Source organism: Zosterops lateralis (assembly GCF_965231275.1).
Source record: "Zosterops lateralis genome assembly, chromosome: Z".
NCBI lineage: Eukaryota > Metazoa > Chordata > Aves > Passeriformes > Zosteropidae > Zosterops > Zosterops lateralis.
The window spans coordinates 17,562,325-17,588,416 of record NC_139800.1 but is presented as its reverse complement, the minus strand read 5'-3'; the positions used below and the strand labels follow the sequence as shown (position 1 = coordinate 17,588,416).

The window sequence follows — 26,092 nt, the reverse complement described above, 5'->3', positions numbered from 1 at the left end:
TTCCTTCAAAGAAAGTCTACAAGATTTTTACATACCTGTGCAATTGTTCATCTTTGTAGTTCCTTAGATTTATATTTGGCCACTAGAAAAAACAGCAAATATAGCATTATATGAGACTTGTACATCAGTCCTTGATTAGACAGTAAAATTCACTTATTTCTATCAGTTTTTTAAACCTAATAATTACAAAGTTTTCTTGCACCTAATGTTACATCTTAAAAATGACATTATTTTATTGAAAAGCCCACACTGCCTGATACGAGAATTGCTCATTTTTTTAATAGAGAAGGACAAGGAATGTTGGCACATGCTACATGTAGAAGACCACAATTCTAATGAAAACAAAAAAAACTATGAGAAGCTGATGAAAAATAAACAATTTTGCTTAGTTTCTTTTCTGCAAATAAGAGAAATTTGATATGCATAACAGGGAAATAATTTTTGGCTGCTGTTTTGAATATTCATCAGATTTGGTATAAAAGTAACCATTATTCTGTTACAGATCACTTAAATGCTGCTTATTAAAATGGTAGTCAAATTCTCTTGTTGATGCTTTGTAAGATGTATTAAGAAGAGCCACATGAAAAATAATACTCTCTTCACGACCTATTCCTTCTTCTCATTAAATTTTCTTCTGTTTTTACAGCAGTCTGTTGTCTATGGTTTCAGATCTTCTGTTGCTACTAGTCAGTATTTTCTCATCAGGAATGGAAAAAAGTGCATCAAACATTCTTCTTTCCTATCTACGTGACACAGTTCTACATTTCCAGTTGGTATTCCAATATTAAAACACACACTGCATTAGTTAATGATTAGTAAAACTGACTACACCAAGTAACAGTGCCAGATACAGATGAGGCTGACACTTTTCCTGACCTTTTAGCAGCTTAGCAAGCTGAACAAGTGAAAAAGGCAGTAAGGCACCACCTGAGATGCACACAATGAGGTGATTAGAGAGCTGATGCTCTACAGATACAAGGCTGCAACAGAGGAGGGGGAGGTGAGTGGCCACATGAGATAACAAATTTCAGACACTGGGATCTGGATCCTGCTAATTAGAGGACTAAAGACAACCACTCTGGTAACATTATCTCAGTTTATGCTGGTGTTACACAGGAACAGAAATGGTTAGAAGTAAGCCAGAAAACATACACACTTCTCATTCATAAAGAAGTCCCCAGATTTCAGACATTAGGAACTTTTTGACAGGACACTAGAAAATACATTGCTGGGGAGGTCTGAGATGGCAGAGAACTGGCTTTTTGACATGAATTTCAGTTTTAAAAAACCCAAAACACATTAGAGGTCCACTACATAAGGCTTCCACTGTTCAGAATACTACAAAGACTAATTAACAGTGAGATTCTGAAAAACAGTTTTCTGATAGTATCTTTAATATGGAATCAAAGTATCTATGACTATTAATAGTTATCTAGTAACCCAGTAAATCTTATAATGGCAGTAAAAAAGTCTGTAAACAGTGAAATCTGGTGGAGCAAAGCTACTGTCATATACATATTCAGGTCTTTATACCAGACAGATTCTTGCTCTTTCAACTTTATCGGTCCCTGAAAAAAAGGCACAGAAATATTTAGTTTTTTTTCTTTTTCTCAAAAAACAACATAGTCTTGATTATGACTGTCATTATTAATCCCTTTTTGTACTTTCACCACCTTTGTAACACAGTAAAGAAGACAGTAAGAGAATGCTACTCAGCTGAAGGATGGCTTTGATGCACAGAATGACATTTTGGAGCAATTTTGGTTTGAAGACTATATTAAATATTCAGACAGTTTTCTTAGTCGAGCAAAGTATATTTTCTGCTTACAAAAAGAGGTAGTGTCTTAAAATCTGTGCATTAAATATATTTAAAATACTTAAATATATTTAAAACAATGCCCTTCACCCCATTAGGTATTTCCTTTATGATGTAAAAAGAAATTAATTCTGTAATGAAATCAATGCTACGGAAGCATTTGTATTAGTTCAAAACATTCAGTGAAGCTTTCATAAGTGGTTCAGTCTAAGCATCTGAAGCTTGATCTAGAACCCATTTCTTACTATAACCTTCAGCTTACATTGTTTTAAAAAAATCTGCTATGAATCTGAACATAGCAGTATCCCTCTGCAGTCTGAAGTACTAGGAGCTTTAAAGACAATATACCTAATTCTATAAAGTTGTTTTCTATACAAATAAGGACATATAACATTTAATACATGCTTCTTAGGAAAACTGAATTTAACTATTTTGCATCTTTGAATATAGTTTAAGGGTTGTATATAAAGAGACTACAGCAGCATTGACTAAACCCAGGAGATTCTGATTTCCTGAAATAAAACAAATTATTAGATGTACTCTGGAATGAGTATTAGAAAGTCAAAGCTCATATGTGAAACAGACTTTTTCCCCAGATAATTTCTGCAACATATTATCATGGCCTTTGTAAGCTCACCTTCAGTATGGTCCCTATTAGATTCCAATTCCAGTCAAGGTTCTCTTTGTGATTGAGAACTTGGCTGTCTCGAAGATTCATGATGAGTGCTTCTTCTGTATCCTGGAACACCAACATGAAAAATTAAAACAGGTTTCCCTGAATCATCTTTTTCAGTCTTGCCATATTACTGATCATGTAAAAGCATTAAAAAGGCTGTGTTTCACAGTAATGTGCATCTAAAGGTAAGTTGTATGTTTATAGTAGTATCTATAAGTACCTGCAAGACAAGTAAGATAAAAAAAGTACTACACAGAATCATACAAATTACACTGAGTGAAGTTTGAGGGGTAGGATCCAAGTCTCTGGAACACAGTCTCAAATTCAGGTTTGAAAAATGAATTATTGCAATACCTTTAAAATAAAGATGTCCTTCTGCACACGGTACTGATCCCTTTTTTGGTGTGTTGAGATTGCTTTCTGAATAATATGGTCTAAATGGAGGCTGTAAGGTTTAGGGCCTCTTTTCTTCATCTCATGAAAACGTTTTAAGCAGTTGAGTGCTGCACTTGCTCGCCTAATAGTAAAAATAGTAAAAATAAATATTATAATTAGTATTTGACTGTTATCAGATAACTGACTGTTACCAGACTAAAAAGGACCCCTACCTCCTGTGTAAACAGTTCAAGAAAGATCTGACCAACAATTCTGAAGCAAAGAAAATTATTTTCTTGAGACACATTTTTGTAAGACTCAGTCTCATATTGAAATTATGCAGATTATCTTTTAGGATTTCTAGGATGGAAGTATTGTCCTTACTGATAACTTTTCTTCTGCTCTGCAATTAGTGGTATCTGTCACGTTTCAGACAGGATATTAGAAAGTTTAAAGTTGATTTCCATTGTGAGATGTCACAATGAGAGATCAACACATGGCAGTAAAGTTGGTAGTTGAGAGTACTAGCTTCAACATAGCGTAACAAAGTGTATCTCACACATTCTCATCGCCATCCCTCCTCTCTCCATAAGGGTGGCAGGAGTATCAATAGTACACTCCTTGCTCTGATATCTAAACAATTCAGCAACAGTGTGTTTCTATTTTCTGAGAAAAGAAGGAGTAACATAAATTACATCCAACAGGGGTAAAACCAGTTGATTACAAAACAGTGGTAGCAGAAAAAAACTCCACCTACTGAGCAAATAAAAATAAGGAACTCTAAAAAGGAGAAGTTAAGTCTTTCTCTGCCATAAACAAAAATTAACATCATGCAGGAGAGTGCTTTTACTTTATTTTCAAACAAATACCTTTGAATTTGATCACTTATCTATATTATTTAAATTTAATCTAACACAGGTTACAGTTTTTCAAACTATAAAATGGTGCACAGTGATGACCAATGCAAAGATCCTCAAATAAAAAATACTACTTCTAAAAAAATCCCTTTATTTCAACAGAAATGGGAACTCCTACTGCTCTATCAGGCATGTCCAGAAATGTCACAAAGCACAACAATTCCAGGTAATACACAAACATCTGTCTTCTGCTCTTTACCCCTTCTTTCACCTGACTTTGCCCAATATCCTCTCCTGAAATTTCAGATATGCCTTTTTTGGAAACTAATAGTTAGTATTGCGTATCAAAATCTTCCACAGATATATATGAAACGTTCAGAACTAAAAACCAGAAGAGGTCTACACTTTTTCAAAGTACTCTACAAGCAGTATTTACCATTTCACACTACAAGTTTGGAAAAATGCTGTAAATTATCACTGGCAAAACAATGAAAGACAGAACATTATGATACATTGATCAGAATACTGATCAGACAAGAGATATCAGAAATGGCAAGAGTAATTAACAAATATATTTTTACAGGTGAAAGAAACCTCAACACACTCGTTTTGTCTTCTACAAAGAAAAGGAACTCAGAACACAAAGTTGAAGAAATAACACATTAAAGACGTATGAATTTATCAAATTATTTGACTTCTTCCATTAGGAAGCTTCAGTTGTGTAAAGTACCTAAAAGATGGCATTTTGTTACAGAATTTTATTCTTTCAAATGTAACACAGAATTCTTACAGTCTTTTCTCTTTCATGATGTCGAAGGATGCTGCCATATTCATCAGTGTTGGTAAGCAGTGCAAGTGATGGCTGTGAGAATGAGGAAGAATTGTGTTTGCCTACAAAAAACCCCAATAAAAGATCAGTTAGAATAACTTATTACAACAATTTCTTTGATCATTTTAGGTTCAACATTTAAAGAATCTACCGCTTTTCACAAGATTTTCACAAATTTATGACAACAAAATTACATTTTGTTTAATGTCCGAGCATAATTACACGGTTTTGCATTTGTGATCTAATGAATTAGCCTGAACTAAACTAGAAAGTAACTTGAAACAATTTCAGAGTTTTATAATACATACTGTTTCCATTGGAGGTTAAGCAGTAACATGCAAAAACTTGCAAAGCATCAGATGTGCTTATGTCATGCACATAACAGTACTAAAAATCGTAACATCAGAAAGCCAATTAAAGCTGATGATTTCTACAACAGTGTTACTGCACAAAAAACCCTTGATTAATTAACATTCTAAGTTGCTAGACATTTAACAGCTTTTAATAAATGTATGTAGTTCCAAAAGTATTTTTGGAAACTAAGGAACAACAAGATAAAGAAATTACTTACATTTCCAAGCTAAATAAACAGGTAAGTATTTTTTTCAGTTTTTGAGAAACAGTAGTCATATACGATTAACAGATCATCTCTTCAGAAAACCAAAAAATACTTGTGCTTTACATCATATTCCAGTGTGAGTTAACAATCATTCCCATTCCAAAGTACTCAGGAAACCAGAAAAACAGCATATAATATAAAAATCGAAGGCTGAAATGTAGCACTGGAGCATTTATGAAAGCAGTATCATTATCTCAGTACAAGATTAGCTTAAGAGAGAGAAGATACTGTAAAAGCTATCTGAGGTCCACAGGAGTGGAAGGAATGAAGCTGAAGCTTCCCTGCAGCAGGAGCATTCCAAGACACAGTTGCCTGAATGAGTAACATCAAGTAATGAACGCACATCAAGCTGAATATGAAAAAAAATTCATCTGTCTCCCCTGTGCGGCAGAAAGCTAAACACACTGTCAGAGGCCTACTGACCATTATTCTAAGAAAAGCAAGAATTAGCAATGATTCTTTTCCCAAACACAGTTGCTGATGGGTATGTTTGCAGGGTTCCAGCTTAAAAATACAACTGCTGCTATGGCAAGAAAGTGTCCTGGTGAGAGTACAGACAGCCTTGGAGCAGAACCCCGAGCACTTTCAATACTTTCCAAACAGTCTTCCTATTAAATACTATTGGTTTTAATACATGAAGTGCCAGAAGGTGTAATGTGAAATTAATCCACTATTCAGATGAAAACTACATGTTCCAAGCTTGGAATACAAATTAATGCTGTAATACCAAATGTCTATTTACAAGTAATTACCAAGAGTGGCACTTACCATGTGCAAAAGCTCTCCCAAAAGGATAGTTGCTCTGACAGATACATGGTCATCACTACTCGTGATCACTTCAACCAGACCCTTCAAAAAGTAAAAAAAATATTACAACATTTGATGTATAACATCTTACTTGAACTCTTGCAGGAAAAAAGCAGCAAGCATCATCTAGTAAAACTGAAAGCCACTAGTTACCTCTAGAAGTCCATTGGTAATAAAAGCAGAAAGCACTAAAGCCAAGTAATTATCCATGAGATCAGGCCTAAGGAGAAAAAGAGTATGAGAACAGTTTAGAAAGTACATTTCTTATTGTTCCTGCAAGAAAACAAGAAATGTTTTGTCCACATCGCCACAAAACAAAACAAGGAGAATGGTTTAGACTAAGTTAAGTTCATTAAATCCTCACCTTGACCTGGCTCGATGGGGTAAAACAGTTTTAGCCTCAGCAGCTACAAAGCCATCAGAAAGTCTCCAGCAGTCTTGAAACCTGCCTGGATCTAGAACAAAAAAATACAGACAATGGTAATTATAATTACTGGCTTTCACAGTATTATTTTAATGGCAGTCAATATATAAATAATAATCCTTGCCCACAAATATTATTTCAAGTGGTTTCAAATTACAGAAAAGTTTGTCATAGGGGATCTCTAACAAGCAATCTAATCCACAGTCCTGAACAAAGCAAGGGTACCTTGAAAGATAGGACAAAGATTGTATCTAATTGTCAACAGAAACAGTGATATTTCCAATTCATAAACACACTAAATATGTTTAACAGAAAATACCATTAGCACCTAAAATGTTACAAGGTGCATCCATATACAGAAGCAGCAAGTTTGCAACAAAGAATGATTTATTTACCTATGAGTTTAAAAAAGCAGAGAATTCTCTTGAGTTTACGAAGGAGTAATTCTAAACGTAGAATACTAACATGGTTAAATTTAAACACATGAAAAAGCATGCACTTGCCTTCAAAAAAGCAGAAGTCCACGGACAATGGGGACAGCTACCATACAGACAATATATAGAAAAGACTGACTAATTAAATTTTTCTTTAGTATTCACTAACATATCCACAATTCTGAATACTCCTAACAGTCCAGAGAAGTCTAATCTGTGGTGCTGACCTTACAGTCTTTTGTGTTAATGCCTAACTACACTGATCTTTCATCAAACCTACAAAATTCAACAGGTGATAAAGAATTTTAAACAGGACTTCACCACACCCAATAAATTCAGTGATAAAACAGTAAACACAAGGACAATTTACAATACATAGGAGATATCAAAGGTTTCAAATTTGCATAGGAGCTTAACAGACAGAATACTTATGTGACTGTTTTAAATACTCACCTACACTGAGAAGTGCCTCAATAAATTCTTCTGCAATAACAGGGAGAGGGAGGCGAAATATATCGTAGAGAACCTCAAGCAGACCTCGCTACCAAAGAAAACATAACACAACAGGAATTTCACAGATTTACAAAATTGTCCCTTTTTTCACTATTAATACTGACCTTGAGATTTCTAGAGTGCTAACACTGGTGCATTTGTTTCAAGTTCTTTTTCAAAAACTGAAATAAACTGAAGAAGAGAGGATGGGGCTTTCTTAATTTTACATTGTCTCTTACTGTCACTATTGAATGCTACAGTAGTTCAGTGCTTGGACTGCAGATTTTTAGAACAGTTAGATCTGGAAACATCAACTTTTCTCTAACAAGCTTAATTTGTGAAGAAACATTTTTATTTATCTGGAATTCAACTCTGATTATTATGCTTTCAACTTGCAACTGCAGCTACTATAAACTTGCTTTGATTTGTGATCAGAGTAAAAATTAATTTATATAGTTTTCTCTCCTCCATTTAGTCACACATATATGGTGTTCTTCCCAATTTCATAGGAATTTTGTAACAGAATTACAGGCTTGAACTTTGGGGGTTAAATAAACTCAAGGACAGCTATCTCATAACTGGAGTCTGTGTTTATTTAAACCACTAAATAGTAAAAAAGTTAAAAATAATTTAAATATTATTCCTACATTGGTACTAAATATTTACCACCTACCCGGATTTCCATATTTGGTATACAGAGTACCCCAATAAGAGACTGAATCCCAGAATTTCCAGGTTTGCACAGGCTGATAATACCTAGAAAACATTTAATGTATAATAATATGCCCTCATTAACAAAAGAAAGGACAATAAACAGATTGCTAAATTAGATTTCCAGTTTGAAAACAAGCACACATTAAAAAAATTACCATAAGCATTTTCACCTTTATAATATCATCTCCTTTTTAACAGAAGTACCTAATAAAAAACTTTATATCCTTATTAAAAAAATTGTGCTACTTTTGTCCTTCCTACTCTGAACAGTACTCAGTTATCTACGAAAACAACATATGCATGGAAGAAACGACAAAAGAACAAAACTGTCTGTAATGAGTGACTCTTAAGCCTGAAAGGTTTTCATCATATGAGCAGAACTCTAAGGAATTTCAATCAAAAGCTGTATCTTAAACTAACAAATTAATTAATTTCCTTTTAGCCTCAGGTGAATTCTAACAGCTGTTAGATTTAAGTGCCTGACTGTAAGAAGATGTAGTAATACACCTATCAGAAACTCTTTCCTGGTAGTTTCAAAGTCATCACATGCTTCCTCTCCAAGCACTTGAGAACACACAAGAAACTTGAAGGATACCTGTTTATTAAAATTAAGCTTAGCAATCATTTTCAGAACTTAAAAAGTACCACAAATAGTGTCACAAAACAGCCTAAGTACAGCCTGGAAAAATACCATTGAAAATTTTGGTAAATGTTTATATTCACTGACTTAAATTTGCAAGACATTGCAACCATCTTGCACAGTCTTTGCAAGACAGTGCAACAGACAGTGCAGACTGAAAAAAAAGCAATCCCCAAGGCAGTACCTTCATCTTACATATTGTAATATTGCAGAGAAAGGATTTAGTAAAATGAAAAATAATATACTTTTTTGATTTAGAAATTTTTTTCTACATGAAAAATTGCAAACTATGTCCATTTCCAATTTCTCTTCAGCTATGGCAGCTGGTAGAAACAGGTGAAGTATTTGCCAGTATCTCTTAATACAGACAAAAAGATTTCATTTACAGGCAGAACCACCTCAAATGCAAATTCTTATTATATGATGTCATTTTAAACATCCTTTCTTTCACCCATTAGATTTCAAGAATGACCATCAAGATGTAATTTATAAAGCGTTTTCCACAGGGAGGGGAAAACCTGTGCCTTGTCAGGAGTCTAAGAAAACTATGTATTGCATCCTCCAACTTTACAGTATCAAAACATGTATAAAATAGCATTGTAGGAAGGTATCGACAGAAATTAGATATATCAAATAAGACAGATCCTGTGTCATTTATACTAGAAAGTAAAATCACACTTCCAATCATCCAGTTTCAAACAAATAAACAAATCTTACCTGCCCATGATCGAAATGCTGCCACTATTCCCATTTTACTAGCTAGGAATCGTGCTTCTCTGTCCTCTCTGCCATTAAAACATCAAATGTCACAATGCAGGTAATAATTACAAAAGAAACAGTATCACAGTATTATTATTAAAAGGTAGTTAACTGAGATGGGGACAAAATCTAGAGTAAAAGAAATATTTTATGTATGCATATATGTGTACATATGTATTTACATATATACATATATACACATATATACAATGTATATACACACAGAAAAGGTTACAATTTTAATTGGTACAATTTTAATTTAAAAGGTAACAATTTTAAATTATTGTTACTTTTCCAGGGCAGTTTCTACAGGAGGAATATAACATCAAAAACACCTATAGGGGGTCAGATGAACCATTCTGCACCTCCACTGACACTAAGTTTACAGCAGTGATGTAAAGATCTTATTCAGTTACCCAGACCTAAGCATCTAATCACATTTGATAATTAAAAAATTCTGAATAATTCAAGTTGGAAGCCATCTCAGGAGATCTCTTCCTAGTCCAAATTACTGTACAAAAAGTCACCATCTACCAGACTAGCCCAGATTATAGAAACATAGAATGGTTTGGGTTGGAAGGCACCTTTAAAGGCCATCTAGTTCAACCCCTCTGCAAGATCTCAGCAAATACAGCGTGTAGTACACACTCCTTTTACAGTGTCCAGAGCTTTAGGAGGTAAACAAGCTTCTGTAATTCAGCTTGGAGTATCTGCAAAAAACCTCAAGGCTTTTACCCAGCTGAGTGCTAGAAACTCTCAAGAATGAAGGCAGCAGGACCTCTCTGGACAACCTACTCTAACTCTTGACCAGCCTCATATAAAATCAGCCCCCGGCCCCTTATATCAAGTTGAAATCTCTCTTGCTTTAATTTGTCTCTGTTACTTCCTGTCCAGCCACCTTACACCATCATGAAAGGCCCTGGCTACACCATCCTGAAAGCATTTTCATAGGTAGTAAAAAGGCTACTATTCAGCAGAGGGTGTCCCTCAACCCTCTCCTCTCTAGGCTAAACAAGCCCTTTTAAATGTTAAATGCTTAACAGTATTTTAGAAATAGATTCTGGCCTACTATATTCAACTTCTAGAAATTTAATATTCGGAAGGAAGTACAGCTTAATTCCAAAGCTATGAACATAACTGAAAGCACAAGCAGCAGCACTAACACTTACTTGAGTTGTCCTTCTGCTGTGTCTGGATTATGCCTGTAGTGAAAATCTGTGTAAGGGGCTAAAATTCGCTAAACAAAAGAAAGACATGCATTATTTTCACATGAAAATACAGTTAAATCACTACTGCCCTTTCCTCAGTCCCACTCCAAACTGTGGTATTATTCTTGATTTATAAATCTTGGGCTCAGCCTAAAACATTATCTTTTAGACACTGCGCACTAACATAGAGGAAATCTGAGACAAAAGTGTAACATTTAATGAGTAATAATGAGTTTAATTTCTGTCACTAAACAAGTAAAACTGCACTCACCTCCAATTCTACATCTGCTCGCACATACTGTCGGGTCTTTGGATGATTAATGAGGTGCAAAACTGTAGTTATCAGAGCCTCATTTATTCGGCTTAGCTGACAGTCAATCACATTTTTCAAGATGGTACTTAAGCCACCCCGAAGAGCCACCACTTCAGGATTCTGAAGTGCTAGATAAAGGAAAAGAAGTCATTTTGGATAACAGTTGAAGATAAAACATGGCATATGACAAACTTGTCATCTCAAGTATAGATACCTTCCTTATTTGTCCTGAACACTACTGAGTCACATGTAAAGCTTTTGATGGACTTGGCTGACACTGGCGATGAACTGTGATTTTGGACTAATTTATCACACAAAAAATACTGGTCACTCAGTCTACAGCATACAGACATTTCCCAACTTAACTCCCAAACAAGTTTCCATATAGTAGTTTCTAGATTTCCTCATGAAGAGTTTTCATGCTTTACTGATCTGACAAAGATAAAATATTTATACTGAAATAAGAGGAACAATTTGTTTATTTCTTTAAAACAGAAGTTTTATTCTTGAAAACAAATTGCTGAAGTTATTTCCCACTGACTGATTTTGAAAAAACTTCAACCAAATGAAAGTTTAGGGAGTTAGTATAAACCACTGTCCTGTTAACTACAATATCCACCCCTAAAAATTTTAAAAAGGAAGATACTTTGTAGTTCTCTGAACTCCTTTAAATTTGGCAGCATCTTGTGTATGGAAGTCTCCCTATTTCAAATACATTAGTTTAAGAAACATGAATAGTAGTAGAGAAATGTTTTTAAGCCAAACTAAAAACTGCCAGTTCTTAAAGGAAAAAGTGAAAACCTGACACCTTTGCCTATGATACATAAATCAATTTTCAGTCATTTTGGTTGATATCATGCTAATAACTAAAATCCCTGAAACTTACAATAAGATCACTTAACATCTAATTCCTTATTAAATAAATACTGTGAATGACAACTACATCAAAACTGAACCCTAATTAAGAAAAATTATCTTACCTAGTTCACAAATAATGGCTATACATGCTCGAACCATTCTGTCTCTTTCTTGAAGACCATCATTTCCAACTGCTATCAAAGAATTAGTAATAGAACTGGGGAACAATGAAGCATTCACAGTGATCATCTGCCAAAAAGGAAAGAAAAAGCCCTCTGGTTTCTTTGTATTTCTGTAAATACATTTATATATTCAACAGCACTCTGTCTCCTACATACAGTTAGACAGATCAGTCCACCTGTTACTTGGTTGCACCTGGTGAATCTTCAAAACTATTTCTTTTGCGCTTGAAGTTTTTTCCATTTCAATTTGTTTGTCAGATTACTTTACTTTACTCTTCTTTTCTTGCTTCAGTTTTTTGTTTTTATATTTTATCTTAATAAGAAAGAATTTTTTTTTTTTTTTTGCAATGAGAATTAAGAGTACCTTCATCATAGTTTTTTTTCTCAAGAATATCTTTATTGACAAGAACATTATCCAATGACACAGGTAGACTACAAACTCATCTACTATTAAGGATGTTCTACACCATGGAAAGCCTCAGCTGTTAGTTTGGAACAGCCAGAATTCACACCTCTAAGAAGCAAGACGCATTAGAGGTAAAGAAAACCACTCCTGAACAACCAACCAATACCACCACTGCTCCCAAGTCAAGCTTGGATTAAAAAGGCTGAGCAACTGCTTGTTCATGTTTTTTCACATTTTTTCAATTTGTGAAAATTAAATACACATATCCTTCTGAAATAAGAATATCACTAAACAGATGTATAGAGAAGAAGGTTTTTGTCTGACAACCTGAAAAGGGAACAGTACAACGTCTTATAGCCCGCTAAAGTGTGTCACCTTTTTTCCTCCATTAATAAATAAAAATAGACATTAAAAAATACTCAATATACATAAAACACCTAAAAATTTAAGGGTAGTTTACCAGGCTTTTGCTTATCATCTTTTTTGTTTTCAACAAAACCAGGCCTATGTTCATAACTCTTCCAAAATCATTTTGTCCTATTTCCATTTTACATGATGTGTTATAGGTATTTGGGCAAAGATGACTAGTTTTCTACCTTTTTTTTCAGAGATGTTAAAATAAGAGGGTATCAACTATTACAACTAAAATATTGGAAGCATTTCAACAATTCTTTCTTTAAATACATGTTTTTGAGAAGCTTCTTGTTATACATAATTTTAATGCCAACAAAACAGGAAGCTTTAAGATATGACTTTAAAGAAAAAATGAATTCTCTCCCACCCACACAGTCTTTCACTTTTACACTGCAAGAAGAAACAAGAATAAGCAATAGAATAGGTGCACCTATCCACTCTAGAAACTGCAACCTGTTTACTACTGATATTGACAGGCTACTTCCTATGAGGACACAAACAGCCTGTGAAGACACAACCTGTTCCACTTCATGGTCTTCTTTCCTTTTAAGCAGGACAAGGAAAGGTTTCTTGTAATACTCAATTTTAAACACATAAATAAAATAAATACATTTTTGTATTTACTTTGTATCTGCTCTAGGTATTAAAATGCAGTTCTCAAGACCAAGGGCAGGAAATGGAAAGCTACTTACAAGTAGCTAAGATGAAATAAGTAATGAAGACGATGAATTTGGTCTTTTAAGACTCCTTTAGAAAAGAGGAAGAAAGAAGCTGGTTCATATTGCATCTAACCCTGACTTCTGCTTTAAAAAGAAAACACCTGGACTATTAAATTTTTTTAAAAAATGTCTTGCTGACTTCTAGTAGATAGAAAAATGCTTCCCAACACAACTTCATACCATCCTTTTCAAGGCTAAAGATATTACTAGACTGTAAATCTTTACCGCTAAATGTAGAAGTGATTACAGTCAAAACAGGGAATGAGCACTCAGCCTTCAAAAACTACTGGACATCAACTTTTAAAAGAGTCAGATTTTTTAAAATCTTCTCACACCGTTTAAACCTAGTATTTTTAAAACAAAATTTACTGCTGCCTTTTCTAAATTCATAAAGAAAGATTAATATTTTATATTTTGGTGTTCTTCTCTATGAAAACAAAGAAAAGGGAAGGTTTTAATTTTAATCTATGCAATTCTCAAAGACATCTTTTTACTACCAAAGATGAGGTTAAAGAGCCAAATCTTGAAATTGAAAACAACAGTTCTGTGATACTGGAAAATCCAGTTCATTTTCACAGTAAATTATCTTCTGAACAATTTTTAAAGTTTTTTCCATTTTATTTGCCATTCATTCTTCCCTTCTAGACCTTTATATAATCTTTCACGAATCCTTGCATCAAATTACTAAGTCTGAGACACTGAGGGAGATGAAGAAAGAGGTAGAAAAAGGGCAAGAGCAGGGTAACAAAAAGACAGTGTGAAAATACAGAATGTGCTATTCAGGAAGTACAAGTATTCCTTGTGTGAGAATTTCTTGAGTACAGACTGCTCTGTGCCAGTGCATGCTTAACTGCTGCGGCCTAGACAGCCCATGAGAAAGCTGTTAACTTTAGTGGTAGCAGGCTGGACGGCTTCTTGTTGGTCTGACACTGTCTTTTAAGAAAACAGAATGTTATAGGTGAGTTAGGAAAAGAGGCTAGAAAAGGCCTTCCATCAACACAGTTCTCAGCATCAAGGAACCACAAGTGTGGATGCACACCCTGTGCATTTGATGCACACACCTGGTGCATGCCAATATCCTTGCACCACGATGGAGAAATAAACCCACCAAGGATCAGCTGTATGATTTCTTCCATGTTTCTCTTCGACCATCACTTTTTCAGATCAAACTAATGAATTTGTTTATTTTCTGTCTCTTCTTTCATGCAAGACTGAAGTTTTTGCTCAATAGGAAATGCTCAAAAAGGCTCACAAATAATGAGGACAAATTTCTGGCCCAAATAAAACAAATTATGGATGTGTTTACATCTTCTGATTTATGTCATTCTGAGTCTACAGTGAAGCTCTTATATCAAAGTAGATTTGCAAAGAACTTCTATAAAGTGTAACTTCCTCAAGGACCTGTTCCTTTATAGCGGGGCTTTTTTGTTTGGTTTTTTTTTTTTTTGCTTGTTTGAGTTTGAAGGTAGCCATGTTTAATATTTAAAACTCTTTTTTGGCACCATTGTCAATCAAGTACATTGTAGCTTCTGTAAGACAGAAAGCATATTTTAGGTAGATTTAAAATACAAAGAGAGATTTAACACAGTGCTCCTGGGAACGATTCAACTACTTCAAACTTTACTCCAGTCTTTGGTAGTTTTTATAAGAATATGAGAACAATAAAGAAAAGTGAAGTCTAGCACAAAGGCAAGATATTATGTCTCATGAATACATTTGGTACCTCTATACACCAATTTCTCTAGGATGAACTTGAAAATGTAGCTACCATACTTTCAAATTTCACATCCATGGGTGCACAGTACAGTAACCATCACAGACTAACCACATTGTATTGAGTATCTGAGACAAAACCCTGCAGATAGCATCAATACCACAAACAAAGAAGTCTGTGAGTATTCCTTGAATGATTATTTCACTGACAATTTGTCTCATTTCTCACAGGGCAGAAAATCTCCCAATTTCTGACTCATAGATGATTAAACAAACTATACAATGAAGTAGTAATTTCAATACTGAAACTTCATGTTGTTTTTATGCCCTTGCATTCACTTTTTGATAAGTGTTTTCCAAACCTTGTCCAGTAAGCAAGAATTTTCTAGCACATTTGAGATTCTAAATGGTAAAATTATAAAATCAAAAAAACCTCTCTTCACTACATTTTTCTGCCTTTTAAATTATCAGCTATATTATATGATAAAGGTAAAGCAAGGTATTAGGGACTGTGAAAAGGCACTGTTGATGGAGACAACCAGGAGTCAGCAGAACTGAGTGGCACAGCAGATACAATCATGCATACGAGATTTTACCTTTCTGACTAATCGAAGTGCTTGTGTTCTTTCTACTTCATTACTCTGCTGTATGTCAATGCACCTAAAGTAAGTTAAAAAACATGTTTTATTTATAACAACAGTAACTTTCACCTAAACTGTTAACAACTTGTTAATATTTATGCATACGAGTACAAAATAAAAAGAATTTACTTATGGTTTAAAAACTACCTTCTCAAAGACACTCATTATATCAACATTTTCCCAGCTGTTTTCATTACAATTAAGTCAGTAGAATGTTCTCAAATATAAAACGGCAAAGCATAATACCTCCACAATTATTTTCCAAGCTATCTGCATTTCTGATTTGCAAATGAGACCACACCAAGTATTTGTAATGTTTCACATAAACACACTTCGAGTGTTCTCAGATCAGAAAAGTCCTTTAGTTCTTTAGGTCCAAAAAAAATTGAACAGCACACTAAAACTACATGCATATTTTAAAACAGAAATTCACACACATCTTTATCAGCATATTAAATTAAAAAATTAATTACAGGAAGCACTAGAAATGCTATTATTTACATCTACTCATCATGCTGATTGTATTATCTCACTGTTGGTTTGCCCTCTGGCATTTTTCTGCTGTGTCATTGATTTAAAAAAAAATCTTGGACATCAACTACTTTTTAGCTCTGACTTTGTACTGGAGGCTCCACAGTACTGTAATATTACAAAGAATCAACCCCAATACAAAAAATTAAGACATGAAATTTATTAATATTTCAACCATATTAATTTATAGTTAATTGTATTTATTACTAAAATAAATTCTTTGGATTACTTGTAATATATATTAAGACAGCATTTTATTTGGATTAGATAGTGTGATGAAATATTCTGTTGAAGAAATACATCTTTTATAAAACTACTTACTAAGAACACAGAAGAATACAAAACCATTCCTGTCTCAACCACGAAAAAGCAAATGATCTAGAACTTTACAATTTACAACAAGAAGAAAGAGAAAAATTACCTGGCTATCAAATAATCCACTTTCAACTTTAGCACCTTCTGGAGAATACTGGAGTCTCGAATAAGATAGCGGAGGGCTCGCAATCCTGCTGCTCGCACCTCTTTTGCTTCATTTAGTAAAGCTAACCTCAGACTACAATGAAGAAAACAAGAGGGATAAACAGATAAGCAGAAGGTAGATTTCACCATCTGACGTGCAACTACTACTCATTCATTTAAGACAAAAGGTATTATTTTTGAAAATAAATGTTCTGAACTCATTTTCTTGCTTTCAGGTCTTCTCATGTGGAACCTAGAAGGCAAGCCCTCATCTTGTCCGCAGACATAAACAATATAGTAATCTTAAAAAGTCACAAATTATTTCTCTCCCAAATAACAGCTTGTACGTCCATGAAATGACATAGAACCAAAACCTGTACCCAACTTGTTATTTGACAAAACAGCTGAGCACAAGATTAGTCCAAGAAAATTAAGTGGTAGAATAAGGTAAGTAAGAAGAGAGATATGGTAGAACTCTAGAAATGGAGTTAGAAAGCATGAAGTAGTGCACTGTCCTTTCGAAGGCCCTCAAGAAATTTGTCCCTCTTTCTTAACGACAGGCAGGTCCCATTAACATTCTCCAGTAAGATTTTTCATTGGACATCTAAGAATGTAAATATTTCAGCCAGTGAGACTGAATTTCTACTTCTACAAAGGGCTTATTTTTTTATTTCCTTATCCTAGGGTTGTCATACATGGTAACCAGTTACTCCAAGGCAAAAAAATTTTATAATATTTTGGTGTATACCTGGCCTGGGTAAGTCAGTGTAACAGGAACCTACTCTCAGGTAGTACCTAGACGAAGTAGAAAGGCTGCCATATCATTTGTAATAGACAAACTGATTATTACTTTCAGCAGGGAAATAGGGAATTGTTTCAAGACCATCTTTCCTGTAATATGAATGTGCTCAGCTCAGGACACAGCTGGAAGTTGCAGACCAGCTAAAGAACTGGCACGGTGAAATCATTACAAAGGACAAGACTATCATGAGATCCAACACTCAAAAGCAAAAGCTACTAAAAAGAGATGTGTCACTACCTTAAAGTATGCGATGAAATCATATAGCTTTTTTACCCAGCTTTAGGTAAGAAAATAATTACACAAGTTTTCCCAATGTTTTGCTCAAAGAGCAATTAGCTTTCCTAAGCTTTTTTCCTTAAGTGAGACATAAATTGAAAGAACACAGAAATACATTAAAAATTAGCTCTTATCTGCTTCTGTCACCAGTGCTGGTCTTCAGGACATATTTACAAATTTCTGTGTGGAAATAAGCATGTAGTTACATCTGACAGTCAGAAATGGCCACAAAATAGATAGAAATTCCACTTAAAAGTATATAAACAGGTCATGTCAGTAGCAGGGAAAGCGGTGTTACATGGACACATACACACCAATACAACATAAAATATTGATCTTTAAATCCTGATTCTATTCTCTGTATTTTGTAGATGTACATTTTTATTAGAAGTGCTTTCTACAAGTACAGAAATATTTAGATGTACTTTTACATCTCTGAGGAATATAATAAAGAAATCTACACTTCTAGCTTGGAGAGTTTGTTTCTGTTTGCCCAAAAGTGAATAATGTATTTCTGATTTTACTCATTAAAATATTTCAGGTTATATACTTGCATTATGAAATTCCAAACATATTATAAATACAAAATACTAGTTCAAAAGTACAAATGAAGTTTATTTAATTGCACCAAAACAACTAAAGTTCCTTGGGATTGCTCTAGCACTCTTCACTACTTACCATATTATGATGCTGTCATAGGTAAAACCTAACTTTTCTTCAGCATGGCCAGTATTACAAAGAAGCTGAAAATAAAAGAAAATATCTATTACTTATAGCTCTCCAAAAATGAGGATGAAAATTGTCGGTTTTGGGAAATGCTTTCAAAAAAATCTGAGAAATTTGATTTGTAGCAAGGGACAGAGTACCAGCTTCAGACTTCCCTGAGAATTTCTGCTATCTGTACTGTGTTCCTATACACATCAGATACGGAGACTCACCACCTATGGATTTTCATACTAAAAAAGGTGGCACAGTTGTGTAAGCTGTGTACTTGTTGGTCCATTTTTCAGCACCACATTGCTCATTGGCAACTGGCAATTTGAGCAGAGAGCAAAAAAGACCAAAGTCAAAGCACATGTGCAGGGACTCAGGTAAGAGCTTTGAAACAAAGACTGACAAAGATGGTCCACTGTCACGTTTTGTCACAGTAGCACAGAAACACAAAAAAATCAGGAGGCATTACCAAGTGTCCCATAACTGACATTTGGTCTTGGCCTGCCATCCTTTCTATAGAACTTGTACCTCTGAAAAACGAGAGCAAAGGCTGAATTTGTGCACACAAAAACAGAGCTACAAACTGTCACAAACTGGACACTTCAACCATATCTTGTCACTGTGAACAGAAAAGATTTACAAGCATGGTTTTTAAGTCAAAAACCATGCTTAAAAGGAGAAACCCAGGTGGCCAAAGTTTTAGCCTCTTGAGGAAAGGAAAACAATCTCTTCTGTAAAAAGAGCTGATGCTGAAGCTGTTCTTCTTTTCAAGGGCAGCAAAGAAATTCCCAGTGATCTCACTTACTATCCCTGGCTAAAATTATAAAATATTATCATGTTGAAATCCCAAAGCACTTTTCTAAGCACTTCCAAAAACTGAAGTAACTAAAACTGATTGCAATAACTTTGCACTTTGTCCTCTGTTTTCAAAATCGGCATGTGTTCTGTTCTAAGTCACCGCAGTATTAAGTTTCTCCTCAGTGAAGAATTCAGGAAGTATTTGTGCTAACCAGCCACTAGCTCTGTTCTGAAAAAATTGTAATATATCAAACACTGTGACACATTCTTTACGTGTATTTACTGCTAACAATAAGAAATTTATAATAAACAACACAAACAGACAAATCAAGGCTACTGTAAGTTAAAATATTTACTGGTTCCATGCTTCAGTTCTAGTGTTCCCCTCCATCTGAAAAAAATGGCATATTGCACAGAAACTCTGTTTTTAACTAAACCTATTAGCAACACCATTATTAGTGCATTGTTTTATTAGCAAATTTATTGCTAATTATTAGCAACATCATTAAAATTCAAACAGTACTTAGGTTTATGCTCAACAAGTAGAAATTCATTCAGTGATCACACTATATCTTACAAAATTGTCTTTCAAGAAGAATACCTAGTGATAATGCTGAAATTTAAGGCTGTTAATGAGAGATTATTAAACTGGCCTGGATCAGCTCCACATCTGAGTTCAAATAATTGAAGTTAATTGAAGCATTTTGCATTTTTCATAACCAGAAATGATTGTAAAACCTAAGGAAAGTTTTTACATAACCTTTTTTACCACCTTTCAAATTTACATGATAATAAAACTAGACAATTGATGCACTAACTGGTTATGACAGGATGTCGCTTCCTAACATCAATCTATTTTTATGCCATGTTGTTGGACTGCCTAAGGCCACCACTGCTGCTTTAGCATTTCTATTGACATCTTATGAACTGTAAAAATTGGCTGGCAGAGTGTAAGCAAAACAGTGCGAGAAGATAGTGAGTAAAAACAGCTCATTGTTCAGTTGCAGACAGTTACATCAATAGCTGTTTAGGCTAATCATTTATACATCTAAACTTCTCCCCAGCATTCCACTCCAGACATAAATGAGAAATCCTAACTTAACATAAAAGATTGTCCCTAACAGTCTATTTTTCCTACTTAAAAAAAAAACAAAAAAACCAGCAAAAACCATAGAATTGTAATTCTGATGTAGGAAAACCCCATTTTTCTGGAAGCTCCTATAGTGTGCACTAGTGCATTAGTGAAACTAGTCTCTTATTACACACTTACCACGGTTTGCATCTTGAGCAGTCCTGAGATTAGACTGAAACATTTCATGTGTTCCAGGAACCCACCTAACTTGCTGCACTGCTAAAAACCATTCAGTTCACTAGACCAGTTCTAGTCTGGTTTTCACTCTCACCAAATATATACAGTGGTTATAAGCTCCTCAACATCAACTGTTTCCACCCATATATGTGCTCCCCTGCACACATTTTATCAATGTGGAAAAGAACTTGACCTTATCTTGAAATTTGAACAGTCATGTAACCTGACAAGTTAAAACTTTCATCAAGTTTAAATGCTGTTTGGATATAAATTTTATAATTTTATATTTATGTATTTCTATATGTTCCATATAGAAAAGGGCCTAAAAAGATGGACAGCAAGATCAGAATTCAAAAATGTTTCACTCTTGAAAGGAGTGCCCAAACCTAGTAAGATTTAACTAAATAATAGGAGGAGCATATCATATCCTTCAGGGTACCACACATTAACAGACATATAAGAAATGAAAGTAGGCAGCAGAGAAACAAGAGAATGTCCAGAAATTAACATTCATAATGTTAATTTAAAACAAAAAATAAAACAAACTGGAAATACTAATAGGACTGTATTGTATTAGAGATTAAAAGACTTTTTCCATTTCACAGGTTGCTCTCTGTAAGAACACAATTTTGTGTGTCACATTTTAAGAGCAAAGTGGAAAAAGTGTAGCAGAAAAATGGACAAGAGATGTAGAAAATGAGTGGATACCCATGAAGTCTGAGCCATTTGGTTTATTTAATCTAGGGGAAACAAACCAACTGGCTGGTAAGGCTAGATTTCTGTAAGTTTGAAAGGGGGAAAAATATGGAAGCTGCTATAAAGAACAGACTGTTCAGCTGGTCCCAATTCCTTGAGTATTTCCTATGTTATAAATGTCTGTCCTTAAATATATTATACAAAGAAATGTTATAATTTTCTTCTCATTTCACCTTCAAATAACGTAAAGGAGATCAATGATTCTGGCCCAAATGCAGTGGTATTTGTAGATGGCTGAATTCCTGACAAAGTCAAGTAACTGTCACATGTTTGACTGCAAAATTTAACAATTAACATACATACCATGATAGCGTAACTCTGCAGGTAAGCAGTACCAGAACACCAAAATCTATCTTTAGCTATACATGTACATAGTTCATTAAAATGGCAATGGATTATTATATAATATCTGGAATTATGAATTTATTTTTTCCATATATAGATCTTACCTACAAAAGATTTTAAATGTACACAATAAATTTTATATATTTTTATATAGGTACAAACAAAATCAAACAGAGTATACTTTGTGAGCTGAAAAACTGCAAATGAGTCCACTTCAAAATTAAAATTCTGTGATCAAATACACAGTGACTGGGCATAGCAAAGACTCTTTGAGGGTAAGACTGAATATTAGGACAAAACGGTATGTACATTAGGCCAGACAGTGACTAACTTACAGTGAAGGGTTTTTTCATGTTTACTGTCAGCTATGAGTTTTTCATACTACTCAGATGAGTCACAGCAACATGAGTAACATATCAACATGTCTTGGAAACAGTAGCTCAGAACAACAAAACCATAGGAGGTCAACAGCACGCACAAGTGCAGTGCACACTGGAGATCATTCAAATTTATAGTTAGCAAAATAGCCACAGCAAACACTAGGTAAAATATTATATTATTCTGTGCATTCAGAATGTAATTGTTGCATTATAACTTTGGAAATACAGTCTGAGCGACCACTGGTAACATTTAAGCAAAGGCTACTTCGTAGATCCTAGTCTTAAGAGAATCTCCTACTGAAACTGTAGACTCTGTATTTAGACACATTTGTTACACATCTGAATGTCTGTAAGTGTATGTTCTGTTCCTATCTGCTACATCATTCTGAGATGTTTCATCTACTTGGATGAATGTTACAGTCAGGCAGTACATTCAGTCTAAGATACCTGGGTTTTGCAAAAGACACTCTAAAATGACAGACTATGAATCAGAGACACAATCCGTGAAAGTCTCTATGGCCATATCCATATCCAAACCACTCAATGCATTCATCCTAGTGAAAGTCATGCAGTAGCACGGTCAAAAGCTAACAGATATACAAAGCAGAATAGCAGAGCTTCATTAAATGATGTCAATTAGTTTCAAACAGATTGAAAACATAATTTTCCATACCACTATATAACTGAAGGTGTTCCATTGCTAAGTTTATATCTAAAATGAATTGCTTGATTTTGTCCTTTCAGAAGTACCTTTTTGAAAGAAAAATAGAAATTCCTACAATATCTGCGGATTTATTTTTCAGCTTGTTATTAAAATACCCTTTTAGTTTTACAAAGGAATGAAGGATCTCAGAAGCTCCACATGGGATAAAGCTCCTATAACAGAGGATTATAAATAAATACTTCAAATCACCAAGGTATTTTCCTCTAGGTAAATGCGATTTCAGTTTCTGCTGGTTTTCAGTGATTTATCACTTACTATTTCACATGGGGGTGGGGAAAACCCAAAAGATGTAACCATGATGTTTTGGCACTAATCAGCAGAAGCTGGGAAACTTTAAAGTGCTTGCCTTATGTAGGTGGCCATATAAATTAAAGATGGGTAATCCTACTCAGCTTACTGGAGCTAAATCCATATACCAAATTTGTGAACTGCTGTGACAGTGAAAGTGGCACTGACCATTTACTGGAGGCCAAACCCTTGAACAGTTTTCAGGTCAGAATACAAATTAGCTTAAATAGGGTGGCTTGAAAATAATATAGATTGAGCCAATATTTCATAGAAGTTTTTGCCCACAAAACTGCAGCTTCATTTACTAGGTGACAAGAAGCAGAGGAGGAGTGTGCTCTCATTCAAAGCAGATAAAATTTCTGAGTCTGCTGCTGCTGCAATTCAGAACTAGACATACCTTTCCACAGCCTGTGCATCACCAGACTGAGAATGCTAATTTCCTGGAACAGAAAACTTAGACCACCTGTTGGGCAAGAACAACCCACATTCTGCAGATAAAGGGCAAAGAACTTGAACACTATATGACTTAGCTCATAAGCAGTACTAGCAAAAACTTGATAAATGAAATGCAAGTTTTTGTAAAATACCATGTATAAAGCACACTTCGCACAGTAGCAATGGGTACTGTGGAGACCTGAATGCTACTAGTTAACACTTCTCTTAAAGGGAAGTAGCAATGAAACAGGAGTTACAGCACCTAAGTACACAAGTATAAAATATCATATAAAGTATCTACTGTCTCGTTATTGCAGACAAACTAGTGGTAACTCATGTTGGCTTCTGATCACGATTATTTAAAAAAATATTAAGTATTTAACTCCTACATAAAGCCCTAGAGTCTAGTTCAGTACTAGTTCAGTAATTTCAAAAGGATGTTTATGTTTCTGCTCCTTAAAAAAGGGAGGTGAGGGGAATAGATCTCATCTTAAAAATCCAGTCCAGTTTCAAGTAAAGAAACCTGGACATAATACACCTCAGATATCCTGAAAATAATACAAAATTTGGTGTCTATCATGATCCTTATTGAGAAACTCCACATTTGGAGTAAATTACATTACTTTCCATGTGATAAAAACATTTTGCTTTCTCTGACTGATGAACTAAAACAGTAAGATTCACAATCTTTGAAAGAAAAATGTGGGTTAGTTGAGAACAACTGCTTAGGCTAGTTCAGATGTTTTGTTTTAAGCATAATATTTCTAGGAGGAGAATAATAGATTTTCCATATTGTTTTAGCTGAAATATGCCAATAAAAATTTTCAAGGGTCCTTTCCCTGTCCATAGAACAAATATCCCAGACACCAAGTAGCTCTTCAAAAATGCACAAAAGGCAACAGTTTATAAACAACTCAAGTTCAGATTCACTGTAATTCCAAGACAGGATACAAACATCCTCAGCCCTTGGCATATCAATCTTACTCACACTCCTGCCTCACAAAGGACGAACTGAGACTATACCAACTCATGGTAGAAGAACAGAGTACTAAAAGGAAATAAAACCATCTCGCCAAGCTCCCGGCTTTCACTTTTAACCACTGGAATGAAAAACACAGAATTGTTCCAACCACAAGGCAGACAATACAGTACAACTTGCAACTTTAATTCTATTCTCATAACTACGTTTACAGTTCAAACAAAAATAGGATGAGTTTTTAAAACCAATGCACTAAGTTATACACTTACAAAGTACATATTCCAGGGAAATGAATATGAGAACAAGTGTTCAATATTAAACTGAGTAGTATGATTCCCTAATGCAGGGTGCTTCTGGTTTAGAATCAAAATCAGGTTACGAACTACAGTCCCCATCTTCAAACATCATATTTAATTTTATTATGTTGCTTTTCACAAAATCATAATTTCCTGCCAGTCTTAGGACCAATGAAAACAGTCATTCCATTTCTGTAAGTATTTTCCATTTTCAATACTGGGTTTAACAAAACCCCCAAATATTCAATTATGGAATTATGCAATCTCTCAAAACTATCTTTAAAAAAGAATATTTGGTTAATCTTTTAATTACAATATGCATATTTATTAATTTAACACAGTTATGGATGCTGAATGTCTGATTTTCAATAGGCAAACTGAACCTGTTTTAAGATCTGTATTTTCAAATATTGGCTTTTTACTACAAATCGTGCATCAACGAACCTAATTCAGCTCTTTAATTTTAAGACAACTAGAGAATTTGGAAGCATTCACTTTTCAAAATTTCCTGATTAATAAATAAACGAAACCTAGCTATGCATCAGACTTTTCTAGCAGAATAATGGGCTTTCTTGCAACATGTTTTGAAATTCCAGTGAAAACAGCAGCATTCTGTCAATAGCTAATGTCTCATAGACACAAGGCAATAGCCCAATGAAGAGATTACAGTGTGAAGCTCAGTTCTTTAGTAAATGCCGTGCACCTACACGTGTTCTGAACCAACCCAGAAAACTGAGCACTTACAGATTTGCTATTAATGCATTAAAAGATGAATTCATTTGTTACTGTGATTTTGTTCTCAGTACTCACCCTCCTGTTAAGTGAATCTTATACATCACCACTGAAGTGGTCAATCTCACACAGAGTGCCTTTAGCAGCCAAGATGTGTACTTCAAACGTTATCAGGCATATTTATCCTTCTCATATCAACTGGTTCCCCACCTTCCCTTGAGTATTCACTCTTTCACTTAAGATTGGCTCAAAAATGTCAAATGAACTGGCAATCTTACTCAATTTTTTGTAGCAAACTTACCTGCAACCATAATTTAAACCTTACTTTATCCTCCACACTCTCCTCTATGTTATTCCTCGGCTGCTGCTGGT

The 26,092-nt window shown here is 34.4% G+C and overlaps 1 protein-coding gene across 2 annotated transcripts in view; it reads right to left on the bottom strand.

Moving 5' to 3' along the window:
* The window catches only part of RICTOR (RPTOR independent companion of MTOR complex 2), a 78,405-nt gene that overhangs the window by 29,754 nt on the left and 22,559 nt on the right, over positions 1-26,092 (bottom strand). For both annotated transcript variants that reach the window (XM_083883475.1, XM_083883476.1), the window contains exons 4-19: positions 18,643-18,707; positions 16,849-16,980; positions 15,852-15,915; positions 11,944-12,070; positions 10,922-11,091; positions 10,612-10,679; positions 9,401-9,468; positions 8,003-8,085; positions 7,291-7,378; positions 6,344-6,434; positions 6,133-6,199; positions 5,941-6,021; positions 4,515-4,615; positions 2,847-3,009; positions 2,454-2,555; positions 36-82 (exon numbers count right to left, since the gene is read on the bottom strand). In XM_083883475.1, coding sequence (XP_083739601.1) covers positions 36-82; positions 2,454-2,555; positions 2,847-3,009; positions 4,515-4,615; positions 5,941-6,021; positions 6,133-6,199; positions 6,344-6,434; positions 7,291-7,378; positions 8,003-8,085; positions 9,401-9,468; positions 10,612-10,679; positions 10,922-11,091; positions 11,944-12,070; positions 15,852-15,915; positions 16,849-16,980; positions 18,643-18,707 — 1,517 coding nt within the window. The remainder of the gene's footprint in view (positions 1-35; positions 83-2,453; positions 2,556-2,846; positions 3,010-4,514; positions 4,616-5,940; positions 6,022-6,132; positions 6,200-6,343; positions 6,435-7,290; positions 7,379-8,002; positions 8,086-9,400; positions 9,469-10,611; positions 10,680-10,921; positions 11,092-11,943; positions 12,071-15,851; positions 15,916-16,848; positions 16,981-18,642; positions 18,708-26,092) is intronic.